The following is a 14,868-nucleotide window of genomic DNA, read 5'->3' as shown; positions in this document are numbered from 1 at the left end:
CCTTCATACTTCGACCACCATTTCAGAGGACATGCTTCCATGCTGATAACACACATTAAAAAAATAATGCATTGATTAAATTTTGTCACTGAACTCCTCAGGGGAGAATTGTATGTCTCCTGCTCTATGGTTTTACCCGCATTCTGCCATATATTTTGTGTTATGACAGTCTCGGATCATGACCTAGCATATGTTGTTTATTTAAGAACACTTTGGGCTTGTCTATACTTACGCGCTGGTTCGGCGGCAGGCAATCGAACTTCTGGGTTCGATTTATCGCGTCTTGTCTGGACGCGATAAATCGAACTCAGAAGTGCTCCCCGTCGACTCCGGTAATCCTGCTTGCCGCGAGGAGTACGCGGAGTCGACGGGGGAGCCTGCCTGCCGGGTCTGGACCGTGGTAAGTTCGAACTAAGGTACGTCGACTTCAGCTACGTTATTCATGTAGCTGAAGTTGCGTACCTTAGTTCGATTTGGGGGTTTAGTGTAGACCAAGCCTTTCACTGCAGATTTGACAAAAAACACAAAGAGGGTACCAATATGAGATTTCTAAAGATAGCTATAGCACTCGACTCAAGGTCTAAGAATCTGAAATGCCTTCCAAAATCTGAGACTGATGAGGTGTGGAACATGCTGTCAGAAGTCTTTCTGCATTGGAGTGTTGCTCTTGTAACTAAAGAACCTGAACCACCAAAAAAGAAAATCAACCTTCTGCTGGTGGCATCTGACTCAGATGATGAAAATTAAGATGCGTTGGTCCTCACTGCTTTGGATTGTTATCAAGCAGAACCCGCCTGTTCTCACTTTCAAGTGACACTGTAAATAAGAAGTGGGCAACATTATCTCCCATAAATGTAAACAAACTTATTTGTCTTAGTGACTGACTGAACTAGAAGTAGGACTGAGTGGATTTGTAGGCTGCAAAGTTTTACATTGTTTTGTTTTTGAGGGCAGTTATGTAAAAGAAATAAGTCTGCATTTGTAAGTTGCACTTTCACAATAAAGAGATTGCACTACAGTACTTGTATGAGGTGAACTGAAAAATACTATTTAATCTATTTTACAGTGCAAATATTTGTAATAAAAATAATAATATAAAGTGAGCACTGTATACTTTGTATTCTGTGTTGTAATTGAAATCAATATATTTGAAAATGTAGAAAAACATCCAAAAATATGTATAATAAATTTAAATTGGTATTCTATTTCTGTTTAACAGTGTGATTAAAACTGTGATTAATCACGTTTTTTAATCTCGTGAATAATTGCGATTTTTTTTTACTCATTTGACTGCCCTATTTTTTTTTCATTTACTGTAGGATACATACATTTCTATAACTCTGTGAATATTAGAGATGAAATAGTAATATATTATAACTTTACTGATTTCGATAGTGCTTTTTGCTATTGCTGTGAATGTGGCTAATTTCGTATGCTTCCTGTCTGGGGTTGTACTTGTAAAACAGATATATATTAAATAAATTGAGGGTGCTTCCTGGTTATGGGGTAATGAGTGCATCCAAGTCTAAAAGAAGTCCGAAAGTCAAAAGTCAAGTGGTTTATTGTTCTAGGTGAGCCTGACTGCCTTGTAGACAGGGAACATCTTCATGGGTTATACATGGGTTTTAAAAATATATATATTATTGTATCTTTCCATTTATTGAAAATTTTTCAGAACTTTACAGTAAGCACCAAATACTGTCCCCAGTGTAACACCCAGATGGGCTGCACATGTGGACGCTCCCTAAGTACCTGGGATGAAAGGAATCCTTTCCGCACACTCTTCTCTTCACGGCCTCCTTCAAGAAACAAGCAAACTTATCTATCCACATCTTTTTTCATCTATTGTTTGTTCACTTTACCTTAAATGCCATTTAAAATCTCCTCTCACTATCATCTGTCTCTGTCTAAATTTCTGCATCTATCAGGGGAAAATCTTCATATCAAGATATTTGTTTTTCTTTTGGCATATATATATATATATATAGATTGCTTAATTCCCTTGTGGCCTGACATTAATCCTTTGACTAAAATTTATGTGCTCACCTTTTTCTTTATAATTGTCTAGACTTATATATATTTAAAACGGTTATACTTTCTCCTTGCATTTTACCAAGGAATAGAATTCTGCAAAAGCCACTATGTAATGGTCAGATATCAAAACCCCAAGATTTAGTCCTTGGATATCTTAACAGCTAAGGAAATCAGAGAATCCAAGAAATGAAGTGCAAAAAACAGAGCCCAGTAACTTTACAAATTATTCTTGTTTTAATTGTTTAAAAATTATTTAATTTTGTTAATAGTCTGGTTAAAACTACTACTCTTAATCTTGACAATTTATTTTTATTTTTGAGTACCTCACTTTACCAACTTCTTACTCTTTTATCAGTTTTTTATGGAATATAGGTAAGGCTGCAAATCTGTCAGGGAGGTCACAGAAGTCACGGATTCCATGACTTTCCAGGATTTCTGCAGTGGCCGGTGCAGCTGGCCTGGGGCCACCTGAGCAGCTTGGGCAGCCCCAGAACCAGCTGCACCAGATGCTGCTGGGGCAGTCTCGGGCCAGCGCCTCCCGCCGAAGCAGCAGCAGGACTTTGGGTGTGGGAGGGGGCTCAGGGCTGGGGCGCAGGAGGGGGTGAGGGCTCTGGGTGGTGCTTACCTTGGGGGGCTCCCCAGAAGTGGCAACATGTCCCTCCCTCAGCTCCTAGCTCTGCGCGCTGCCTCTGACCACAGGCACTACCCCCACAGCTCCCACTGCGCGCTGCCTCTGACCACAGGCACTACCCCCCCACAGCTCCCACTGGCCGTGGTTTCTGGCCAATGGGAACTGCAAAGCTGGTGTTTGGGTCCAGGCAGCATGCGGAGCTTGGAGCTGAGGGGCAGACATGTCACCGCTTCTGGGGAGCTGTGAGGAGCCAAGTAAGGAGCCTGCCAGCCCTGCCAATCCCGCCTCCCAGTACCCACAGCACCTCCCGGGCCGCTCTCCCCTGAGCACCCACGGCGGCCCCCAGGGCTGCCAGCTCTGCAAGCTTTAGTCAGGGGTATACAGTACAAGTCATGGACAGGTCACGGGCCGTGAATTTTTGTTTACTGCCTGTGACCTGTCCATGACTTTTACTATAAAATGTAGCCTTAAATATAGGACACATAGCATCTATATAGAATAGAGATTTTGCAGGCATTATAGGTATCACTTCCCATTTTAATTTTAACAGAAACTTCAATTAAATTTTTTTTAAAATAAGTATTTAAATAAAAAGTTGTTCAATTACTATGGAAGCTGCTAAGTGTAATTCATGAGAAGACATATCATTAAACATTTTGTAATCAATTTAAAAATTAAAAATTGTAAATCAAGAGGTAAGGTTTCCTAAACAATTTAACACCAACCTTAATAATCAGATCTCTCTCTCACCAAACACCTTCCCATCTCTCAAGTACACAATTAAGTAGAAAAAAAAATGCCAATGACTGACACCCAGGCAAACTTAACTGTGCTCCCGGCATCAACACTCACAATCACTACACAGTCTAAACGAACCTTAAGCATTCAGTAGATAGCTTCCGCTAAGCTAGCTACATTAAAATATCTTAATATTATTCATACAGAGGCTGGAAAAAGTCTGGCCTTACATAAATACTATATACTATCCACAAAATATATTTGATTCAATAGTATTTGAATTTCATCAATCTGTCCGTCTAATCTGGCCCCTAGAACCCATAAGGTATAAATACATCCAAACAGATTTTCTAATGAGCAAAATAATTCCAACTCTCTCTAATTATACTAATATAATTGGAGACAAAGCCACTGTTTGAACATAGAATAAACATAATTCTCACTCCAGATTATAAATCTGTCCTATACATTAAAACAAGCTGTTCATGTAATAAAAAAAAATCAAACTCGATACTACACAACTATACATGCAATTATATTATTCATATTTATCATGTTTAAAACGCATATGAAAGTTCAGGCCAGCTCCCAGTAATGTCAAAGCTTTGACCCTGATTTCAGTGGAATCATAGAATATCAGGGTTAGAAGGGACCTCAGGAGGTCATCTAGTCCAACCCCCTGCTCAAAGCAGGATCAATCCCCAACTAAATCATCCCAGCCAGGGCTTTGTCAGGCCTGACCTTAAAAACCTCTAAGGAAGGAGATTTCACCACCTCCCTAGGTAACCCATTCCAGTGCTTCACCACCCTCTTAGTGAAAAAGTTTTTCCTAATATCCAAACTGGCTCAGGCATGATCATCGTAACACCAACTCAGGGGCACAGATAAGGGGATGGTCACTGAGAATTTCTTTTTAAGATCTGTGTGTGCTATATTAGTTGGGGGGTGGTTTAATCCTCAGCTGATGTAAATACAGTTGCATCCATTGACTCCAGTTGAGCATCTGGTATAAGGTTTCTAAGAGCAATACACGTGCACACATACCACTGAGCAGATTTACAGAACAATTCAAACATTAAAAAGTATCAAAGAGTCTGGTGACACCTTAAAGACTAACAGATTTATTTGAGCATAAGCTTTTGTGGGTAAAAAACCTCATTTCTTCAGATGCATGGAGTGAAAATTACAGATGCAGGCATCTGAAGATATGAGGCATCTGAAGAAGTGAGGTTTTTTATCCACGAAAGCTTATGCCCAAATAAATCTGTTAGTCTTTATGGTGCCACTGGACTCCTTGTTGTTTTTGTGGATACAGACTAACATTGCTACCTCCTGATAATTAAAAAGTATGGAAATCACAAGCTGAGGATCTGGCCTCTTAATTGTAACTTAAAGGTTTTTGTTATTAATTAAAATCCAGGGTAAGGACATAAGAATGGTGGAAGCGTGTATGTCTTAATATACTCCTCATAAAATATATAATATACTCCTCAATATAAATGTAAAAACATTGTATAAATCTAAAAATAATTGTAAACATTATTTGGCTCATAGGTTCAGTGAGGATGTGAAATGGATGACAGGACGACAACCAAACTTCTACTGGCAGGTGTCATGGAGAATTATTAGCCCTCTGCTAATGCTTACAGTCTTTATTGCCTTTGTTACCCTTCAGACACAGAAGCAACCAAGCTATGGCGCCTGGAATCCTAAATATGTATGTCGTCCAATATTTTTATTCCATTTATTTTCAAAAAACATTGTTACAATCTTCTCCTATCTCTTGATGCTTCGAAATTAAGGCACTCACCTGGGTGGTAGATGTAATTCAAATCTTCTCTCTGCCTGATTCAGAGGAGGCATTTGAATCCATATCTCCTACCTCCCTAATCACCATGCTAAAAAGTCAATTTGTCTTTCGTTTTGGCCCAATGAGTATTTAAGTATTTATATGGAACAGCTTCAACAGTAGCAACTGAGAGCAATCCAACCCCAAAGAGTCGATAGCCTGGTGGTTATGATGCTCACTTCAGAGGGGAGAGCAATGAGTTCATGTTCCCACTTCAGCACAGGGATTCAAAAGCTGATTTTTCCCCATATCCCAAGGCAAGTGCCATAACAACTGGTCTAAAGGTGATGAGGGGAACACACACACATTTCTGAAGCTGACTGGACTTTTCCAATTTGCTGACAAATTCCACACATTTTCAGAACCAAACTAAATACTACTTCTGATTTTTCAGTTTGCTGCTGAACTGAAAATCAATTATTTGTCCAGCTCTACTCTCAAGTCCATTTGTGCAAAAGTGGACGCCTGCACATTTCATTATTTTTAAATATTATTTGCTTTGTGCACATTTTCAGTATAAGGTCCCATAATCCAGGATAGCAGTGGCTATGCAGGGCCCCCAGTATCACAATTGGTCCCAAGATTATTACAAAGATTTCTATTTGACTCTCTCTAAAAGAGTACTAAATTCTTAGAAATTCTCACATCATACATTTTTCCAGACCATCTGATCTAGAGGTCCTTGGATCTATTAAGGTCCGTATCATCAAATAGCTATACCCTATCTTTTAATGTAGTCTTTGGCTTGACGTAGACGACATAGAATGGGCACCAGGATACACAGTTGTTCTGGTATGGTTTGGGAAGACTACTCTAGTCCCTCATTAAGTAGTAGAACATTGGACACCTTGATCACATGACACTGAAAAACATGATGGTTGTTCTTGCACATCTCCATAGTGGATTAAATAATACTACATATCTTGAAAATAGTGTTTTTCATCAGTAGGTCTCAAAGCACTTTATAAAGGATGTCAGTATTGTTATCCCTATTTTAGAGCTGGGAAAACTGAGAAATCCAGAAGGGCTATGACTTGCCCAAAGTTACCCAGCAGAAGAACAAGTAATAGAACACAAGTCTTCTAAGTCCCACTGCAGTGCTCTGTCTACTAAGCCACACTGCCTTCCTAAGTTTATGCTACTTCTCCACTGACCAATAGCAATCTGGTATGGCCAGCTTCCGCAGGGCAACTGCTATTCACTTTTCAGTGTTCAAAAGAGGGCGGGGAACACTTAACCTAGATAGCTGCCTGCCATTGCAGGGTCAGGACCAGCTCAGCAAAGCATTCCAGGAATGTCACTTTCCTCAAAATGAAGTGCTGCAGTTACCCCAGGTCTTGAGAACTATGTGGTCCCACCAAACTGTAGCCGTAGTCTAGTTCCAAAAGGATTCCACAGTGTACACTGCATCTTGCTGTATGGCTTGCAGCCATGAACTTTGCAGGCACTGCTTGCAAGAACCTTCCCCGTTGAAGTGCATGCACTGTTTATATTGGCCAAAGACTCTCTACAGGAATCTCTAGAATGCTCACAATGTCCTCACTGAAGATGCCTCAAAAGCTCCAGCACAAACGTTTCTTCTTTGGCAAAGAAGACAACAGAACATTCCTCCTGGGCTCCATATTACAAAACAGCCTAGTAACTGTGCTAAAATCAAGCGAGTTCTGGGATACCCCCCATGAGAATAATGGGCGTTTCCCAGGAGATATTGAAAGTTTTTGATAACTCCTTCCATAAAGGGTTCCATATGCTCCAAGATGTATCCCACACTGCCTGCAGAAAATCCTTCAGACTGCAGAGCATCTGCAGCTGTAGCAGGTACTGTGCAATAGTTACTGAGAGGACATTGCAACTGAGCGCAAGTGTGGAGAAAGAGCAAAAGTGAAGCTGTCTTTTAACAAAATTCAGCATGGGTAGTATGGACACACTGAATCATTTGTGTTACAATTCGTTCAAAACAGTTGGTTCATTTACAATCAACTTAGTCCTCCAATCTTAACAAGGCCATAGAAAGGGGGGTAGTATAGACCCATATTACCTCAGCAGTACTTCCTAGAAGGATTATGCTTCCCTGAGCTCCCCAGTCTACAGGGAGACATGACAGATAACACTGTTCTTTAGCACACAGCATCCTGCTGCCTCCTGTTTGTCTCATCCACTCTGTAAACTGTCGCAAGTGGTGGGCAGGGCTTTAGCCCTGCTTCTTCTTTGTCCCATTTGAGAAGATATTTCTCAGTAGGGGCACACAGAAGGAACACTGCTTGGCAGGGCCAGTTCTAGTGTCCCATTATGGGGATGGAGTGAGTATTTTGGGGTCCCTGGATGTAGCTATTTTAAAAAAAAACTTCCAGAAATTCAAGGGACAGTTGGACCCCTGGAAAATCTTGGATTGTAAGAGTTTAAAAAAGTAAAATTTGGTGACTGTGTCAGTATTTTGCTGTGATTTATAATTTATATAAAGGATGAAGACTCTCCAATCTGCTGCTATTCCAGTGCTTCATACTGAATAACTCTGTACATATTTTGGCCTTTCTGACAATAATTTGGAATTCTTTGAAGATCATTTGAGGCAGGGAGGGAAATGTCCCTTTTGTCCCCCTGGTAGCATTTGGCCTGCTGCTTGGTTCTTGTAAGCCTCATGCAAAGGTAATGGAAGGGTTCTTGAACCCACACAAGAGCCAAGGACAAATTGTGACCTAAAATCACAACTGAAAATGCTAAAATTGAAGGGGAAAAAAAATTCTTCTGATTTATGAAGTTAGAAAATTATGGGATTAAGTTCAATATAAACTTAATTTTTCTGTTTTTAAAATTGGTTTTATCTGATTCTATACTGTTCTAAACTTATTCTATACTGTTCTTTTTTCAAGTATGCCAATCTGTATGTTTAAATATTTGTTTACAGTAAAATGTATACATTAAAAACCCTTCATGTTTCAATTTGGAAGAACAGGTACAGTAACAGTGTCACTAGTCCCCTGTTTTTATTTCTAGCATAATTCTTATTCTTATTCTTATTTTTATTCTTATTTTTCCATATATATAAATTGATGCCGTAAGTAATGAAATCTTTCAGTTATTGATTATATTTATTTTTATCTCCATAGAAAGATTTTCCCATGAAGGAGGAGAAATACTATCCAGCTTGGATACTGGCCATTTGTGTGCTATTGGTAGTCCTCCCTTGTATATTCATACCTTTGGTAGCATTCTATCATCTGATCAAAAAAGTGCTAGGAAGGAGAAAGAAGGAAGGAACCTAACCCTATGAAAACACTTCCAATGGCACCTCAGGAAACTGATAATGCTTTTTATAAAGTTCAAGAATATGTATTCATCCTAACTATAAATCAACAAAATATATGCAAATTTTTATTGTTAGACAGTAGCACCATCAGTATTTCTCTTTAAATTACTGTCAATATCTCCTTATTCCCTAATTTTTCTCCTTTTCTCAATTTCTAATAGACCACTTTATGCCCATACACATATTTACAGCACTGACAACTAAAGTATTTCTTATAGTAGAGATATATTAGCATCAATATATTAATCCATTTGGGTACAATAATCTACATTTTAATTCAAGAACTTGTTTTTTTCAGAGAACTGTAAATGGCCAGTACTGTGTTTTTTCTACAGTGTACACGTCAACGATTTCCCTTCTCATTTTCAAACACCTTCACAATTCCAGTTTCCAACAACATCTTGTCCATCCTACACACTCTCTCTTGCTCCTTCATGCCACACAAGTTTCAGTCCTGACTGTCCTCTGGGCCCCTTTCACCCATTGCCATCTTTGTATCTTGTTCCCAGCGTGCCTTTATACTTGGTGCTATTTGCTAATTATTATATACCAAGCTTCCTCCAACTTTTCCTTTACCTCTTATCAAAACTTATCTGTTCCTAAATTCTATCAGCAATAACAAACACCTACAACTCAGTTCAGGGACTGTGCCTATTTGTAGGTTTCAAATGTAAACTCTTTGGGTTAAGGATTCATAAGAACATAAGAATGGCCGTACTGGGTCAGACCAAAGGTCCATCCAGCCTAGTATCCTGTCTACCGACAGTGGCCAATGCCAGGTGCCCCAGAGGGAATGAACCTAACAGGTAATGATCAAGTGATCGCTCTCCTGGCATCCATCTCCACCCTCTGACAAACAGAGGCTAGGGACACCATTCCTTACCCATCCTGGCTAATAGCCATTAATAGACTTAGGCCTGGTCCACACTAACCCCCCACTTCGGACTAAGGTACGCAAATTCAGCTACGTTAATAACGTAGCTGAATTCGAAGTACCTTAGTCCGAACTTACCGCAGGTCCAGACGCGGCGCGGAGGCTCCCCCGTCGATGCCACGTACTCCTCTCGCCGAGCTGGAGTACCGGTGTTGACGGCAAGCACTAGACCAGACGCGATAAATCGATCCCAGAACATTGATTGCCTGCCGCCGGACCCGGAGGTAAGTGTAGACGTACTCTTAACCTCCATGAATTTATCCAGTTCTCTTTTAAACCCTGTTATAGTCCTAGCCTTCACAACCTCCTCAGACAAGGAGTTCCACAAGTTGACTGTGCGCTGTGTGAAGAACTTCCTTTTATTTGTTTTAAACCTGCTGCCCATTAATTTCATTTGGTGGCCCCTAGTTCTTACATTATGGGAACAAGTAAATAACTTTTCCTTATTCACTTTCACTCATGATTTTATATACCTCTATCATATCCCCCCTTACTCTCTTCTTTTCCAAGCTGAAAAGTCCTAGCCTCTTTAATTTCTCCTCATATGGGACCTGTTCCAAACACCTAAGCATTTTAGTTGCCCTTCCCTGAACCTTTTCTAATGCCAGTATATATATATTTTGAGTTGAGGATACCACGTCTGTACGCAGTATTCAAGATGTGGGCATACCATGGATTTATATAAAGGCAATAAGATATTCTCTCTCTTATTCTCTATCCCCTTTATAATGACTCCTAACCTCCTGTTTGCTTTCTTGACTGCTGCTGCACACTGCGTGGATGTCTTCAGAGAACTATCCACGATGACTCCAAGATCTTTTTCCTGATTAGTTGTAGCTAAATTAGCTCCCATCATAGTGTATGTATAGTTACGGTTATTTTTCCCAATGTGCATTACTTTACATTTATCCACATTAAATTTCATTTGCCATTTTGTTGCCCAATCACTTTGTTTTGTGAGATCTTTTTGAAGTTCTTCACAGTCTGCTTTGGTCTTAACTATCTTGAGCAGTTTAGTATCATTTGCAAACTTTGCCACCTCACTTTTTACCCCTTTCTCTAGATCATTTATGAATAAGATTAAAAGGATTGGTCCTAGGACTGACCCTTGGGGCACCCCACTAGTTACCCCTCTCCCTTCTGAAAATTTGCAATTTATTCCTACCTTTGTTCCCTGTCTTTTAACCAGTTCTCATCTTCCCTCTTATCCCATGACAGCTTAATTTATGTAAGAGCCTTTGGTGAGGGACCTTGTCAAAGGCTTTTTGGAAATCTAAGGGTATATCTTCACTACCGGCCGGATCGGCAGGCAGCGATCAATCCAGAGGGGATCAATTTATCGCGTCTAGTCTTCTGTTGACATAGTGTAGTGTGGACCCTGATGGTAAGTAGATCTAAGCTACGTCGACTTGAGTTATGCTACTAATGTAACTCAAACTGCGTAGCTTAGATCGACCTGCAGCTGTAGTGAAGACAAGCCCTCAGTCACTGAAGCCCTGGCTCTTGTTACAATAATAAAAGCCAAAGCATAAAGTTGAGATCAATCAGAATTCAATATTTTTATTATTTTTTACAAATTCTGAACTGCTCCAGAGAGTTAATTTTACTAAGTGGGTTTGGGGACAAAAACCTAGCTAAAATTTAAAAAAAAATCAGAAATAATGCACATAATTGTTTGTTCTAAATTACATTTTAAAAGGTAGAGACTAAATGAGCAACTGTGAAGAGCAAATACCCACCAAAAAGATTTTATAAGATCCAATTTTGATCCAATAGTAAATAATATAAAATTAGAAACTTGTGAATCTTCAGAGGGCAAAGGAATACAATAAAATACCATTCAATGTTTCTAAATCATAGATACATGGGTGTTATCTTGTAGTACTATGTATGCAGAAATAATCCATGAAAACCATTTATACAAAATCTGCACACAATATTAAAATAAAGATAAATTGTGACTCTGAATAATGAAAATGTACAATCGTAGAATTTATAAGGGTTTACAATTAAATTAAAACATGAACTGTTTCAATGACCATCTCTACCAGCTATTTCATTAATATATTAATACATTATTATTCCATAAGTTAACTACTTAGCATCTAAAAAACCAAACATCTTTGATTGTTTTTGGAAAATATTTTCCTTTTCCTTTGCTTGTCTATTTATAAATATATTGGGAAGCAGTGACCATCAAAAAGATTTGGGGGCGGGTCACAATAGATAATCAGCTCAACATGAGTTTCCAGTGCGACACTGTAGCCAAAAGGGCTAACACAATCCTCAAATCTTCAGTTGGAAGTAGAGAGGTTATTTCATCTCTGTATGTGGTATTGGCGCTACCACTGCTGGAATACTGTGTCCAGTTCTGGTGCCCACAATTAAAAAAGGATGGTGATAAATTGAAGAGGGTTCAGAGAAGAGACACGAGAAAGATTAAAGGATTAGACAATGCCTTACAGTGATAGATGCCAGGAGTTCAATCTATTTAGGTTACCAAAGAGAAGGTTAAAGGGTGACTTGATCACAGTTTACAAGTACCAACATGGGAAATAAATATTTGATAATGGGCTCTACAATCTAGCAAACAAAGATATAACATGATCCAACGGTTGGAAGTTGAAGCTAGACAAATTCAGACTGAAAATGAGGCGTACATTTTTGACAATGAGGGTAATTAACCATTGGGACAATTTACCAAGATGGATTCTCCATAACTGACAATTTTTAAATCAAGTCTGGATTTTTTTTTTAAGATGTCCTCTAGTTCAAACAGGAATTATTTTGGGGAAGTTCTATGTCCTGTGTTATGCAAGAGGTAAGACACAATTATCACAATGGTCCCTTCTGGTCTTGGAATCTATGAAAATTCCTGCCAATAAAGTTGCCTAGAAGTATGCCACTGTGCATCTGCATAGTCACATAAATCCTGATGCCCAGCACTTATCTCATGCCTAAGTCCCAGGAATATTCACAAACTAGGTGTTACCACACCATTCTCGCCTGTGGACCCTGACCTAATAGGTATTAGAATCAGGAGGTAATCTAGTCCAACCCCCTGTTCAAAGCAGGATTAATCCCCAACTAAATCATCTCAGCCACGGCTTTGTGAAGCCTGACCTTAAAAACCTAAGGAAGGAGATTCCACCACCTCCCTAGGTAATCGATTCCAGTGCTTCACCACCCTCCTACTGAAAATTCTCCTAGGTATTCTCAGAGGCTAACAGATTGGGCCCCACACAAAAACACAGCTGGAAAAGCTTTCCCCTCATAGCTTTTAGACCAGTGGCTAGAGCCAAGATGTGGGAAACCAGAGCTCAAATTGCTCCTTTGCCTGACCTGAAGCAGGGATTTGAACCCTCTGGAGAGGGCCTTAAGCACTAGGCTATGGTTCTCACAAACACTCCTGCTGAATCTGTTCCTGCTGAATCTGTTTGTATAAATAATTAGTCATTGGAATAACAATTTGAACCTGGATCTCCCACATCCAAGATGAGTCCCCTACCGCTGGCCTATAAAGCAACTCTTATTCATTCTCTGGCTCAGTGGTGGTGTAAAGCTGAGTCTGAGGATCTAGCCCCAAATGTTGACTCTCATGACAAAGAACTATTTTATGTAAAACCATGTTTACTAGCATTACTCATGTTGCCATCCTTTAATTCTTTACTGATGGTATTCCATATCAGTCTTTCCAGGATTTTCCCCAGGACTGATATCAAGAAAACAGGCCTAACGATGCCTCATTTCACCCCATTTATCCTTAAGAAATATAGGCCCAATACTAGCTTTTCTGCAGTCCTCTGGAATTTCCCCAGTATCCCAACATTTGTTAAAAATCAACTTTAATGGTTCACAGAGCGTTTAATATTCCTGGGCGCAAGTTATCGAATCTTGCCAAATGTTTAACTTTGACAGTTACTATTTACCATCCTCCCTAGTTACTGATAGACGAGAAAGTACTTCATTATCACTGGAATATGTGAATAGTCATCCTGCTTCTTTCAAAATACAGAATAGAAATATTTATGGAACACTTATGATTTTACTACATCATAGATAATTTTGCCATCCTTTTCTAGTATGAGACCTATACCACTGCTGGAATTTCATTTATTCCTGATATACAATCAGAAGGAATTATTTGATGTATTTAACCCTACTAGGCATAGACATTTCATTGATAACTTTAGCTTCCCTTACCAGTAGTCTGCATTTCCTTACTGTGAATCTGTACGCATTTATATTTTCTTCTTAATTTGTTAAATATTACATCTATTTTTATTGCTGCTTTCACTTCCCCTGTGACTGCAGAAGGAGGGCAGAGGGTTGGAACTGTATTCTTTCATTTATCTGCATGCACTCCAACTGCCCTTCATTATGTTAGGAACAGCTGTATTGCCTAGTGCATGAATTACATCCACCAAAATTGCCACAGCTCTCTCTGTGATATGAGGAGAGATGCATCTGCCCAGAAAGAAAGAAAACCCCATTATTTTTGTGCTGTGTTATGTGGGTTGTACAAGGATAGGAACACAATCATCTGTTCTTGCTGTAGGGATTTCTAGCAGTCTGGTAGCATATATGACAATGCAGTACACAGTGTAGCATCTTACTGATGAGCAAACAGATTTCAAGACAAGCCCTTCATTAAGAATATAAACCATGTACAGAAATACGATACAACTTCCTACTATTCTCTAGCTGCAGCCTGTGACTGCCCTGTCCTGGGCTCCTTTGTTTCTCTGTCCCAGCATGCAGCACCTCACAAGAATAGACAAGTTGCATAAAGAGCATACAGGACATGTGGCATCTTGATATTTCCTGGAGAACTTTTGCTGAAACATACCTTCCCTTGTTTAGAGACCTTTATAAAATTTCCTGACTGAACTAAGACAGTTTAACTAAAAGAATAATAAATACAATAGCTAACTTAAGAAGCCTCCATGTTGCTTTAACACAACATTAACATGTCCTGATCAGTCTCTTAAGGCATTTCAGGAGTCTTCCTGATCAGCTGTATTGCAACACCCTCCCCCCCCTTTACTCCTGGAGGAATTCTGCACCACTGCGCAATGCAGAATTTTGCAGAAATTAATGCTGTGCATGCAGAATTTCCTTTCCCCTTCCACAGAAATGGGCTGCAGAGATTTTGGCAGCCACTAGGGGCCACTGGACCCGGCCCAGCCCAGCACACAAATAGAAGACAAGGTCAGTGGGCGGGGGAGGGAACTGGAGGGTTCCCAGCAGTTGCAGTTCCCAGCACGCCCTGAAGGAAGCAGGCAGCGGGATACAGAAAACTCCGTGCAAGCCTGGGACCCAGCATCAGGCTGTTTCTCCCTCTGGATTGCTGGGCTCAGGGAGGGGGTAGAGGG

At 39.8% G+C, this 14,868-nt stretch overlaps 1 protein-coding gene across 2 annotated transcripts in view; it reads left to right on the top strand.

Annotated features, from left to right (window-relative positions):
- LOC101950383 (sodium-dependent neutral amino acid transporter B(0)AT3) overlaps positions 1-14,868 on the top strand; it is an 80,204-nt gene extending 65,336 nt beyond the window's left edge. For both annotated transcript variants that reach the window (XM_024110234.3, XM_005290075.4), the window contains 2 exons: positions 4,958-5,120; positions 8,360-14,868. In XM_024110234.3, coding sequence (XP_023966002.1) covers positions 4,958-5,120; positions 8,360-8,515 — 319 coding nt within the window. In that variant the 3' untranslated portion in view covers positions 8,516-14,868. The remainder of the gene's footprint in view (positions 1-4,957; positions 5,121-8,359) is intronic.

The sequence above is a fragment of the Chrysemys picta genome, chromosome 2 (assembly GCF_011386835.1).
Source record: "Chrysemys picta bellii isolate R12L10 chromosome 2, ASM1138683v2, whole genome shotgun sequence".
Taxonomy (NCBI): Eukaryota; Metazoa; Chordata; order Testudines; family Emydidae; genus Chrysemys; species Chrysemys picta.
The sequence above is the reverse complement of the archived record's forward strand: the minus strand, read 5'-3'. Positions and strand labels throughout refer to the sequence as shown.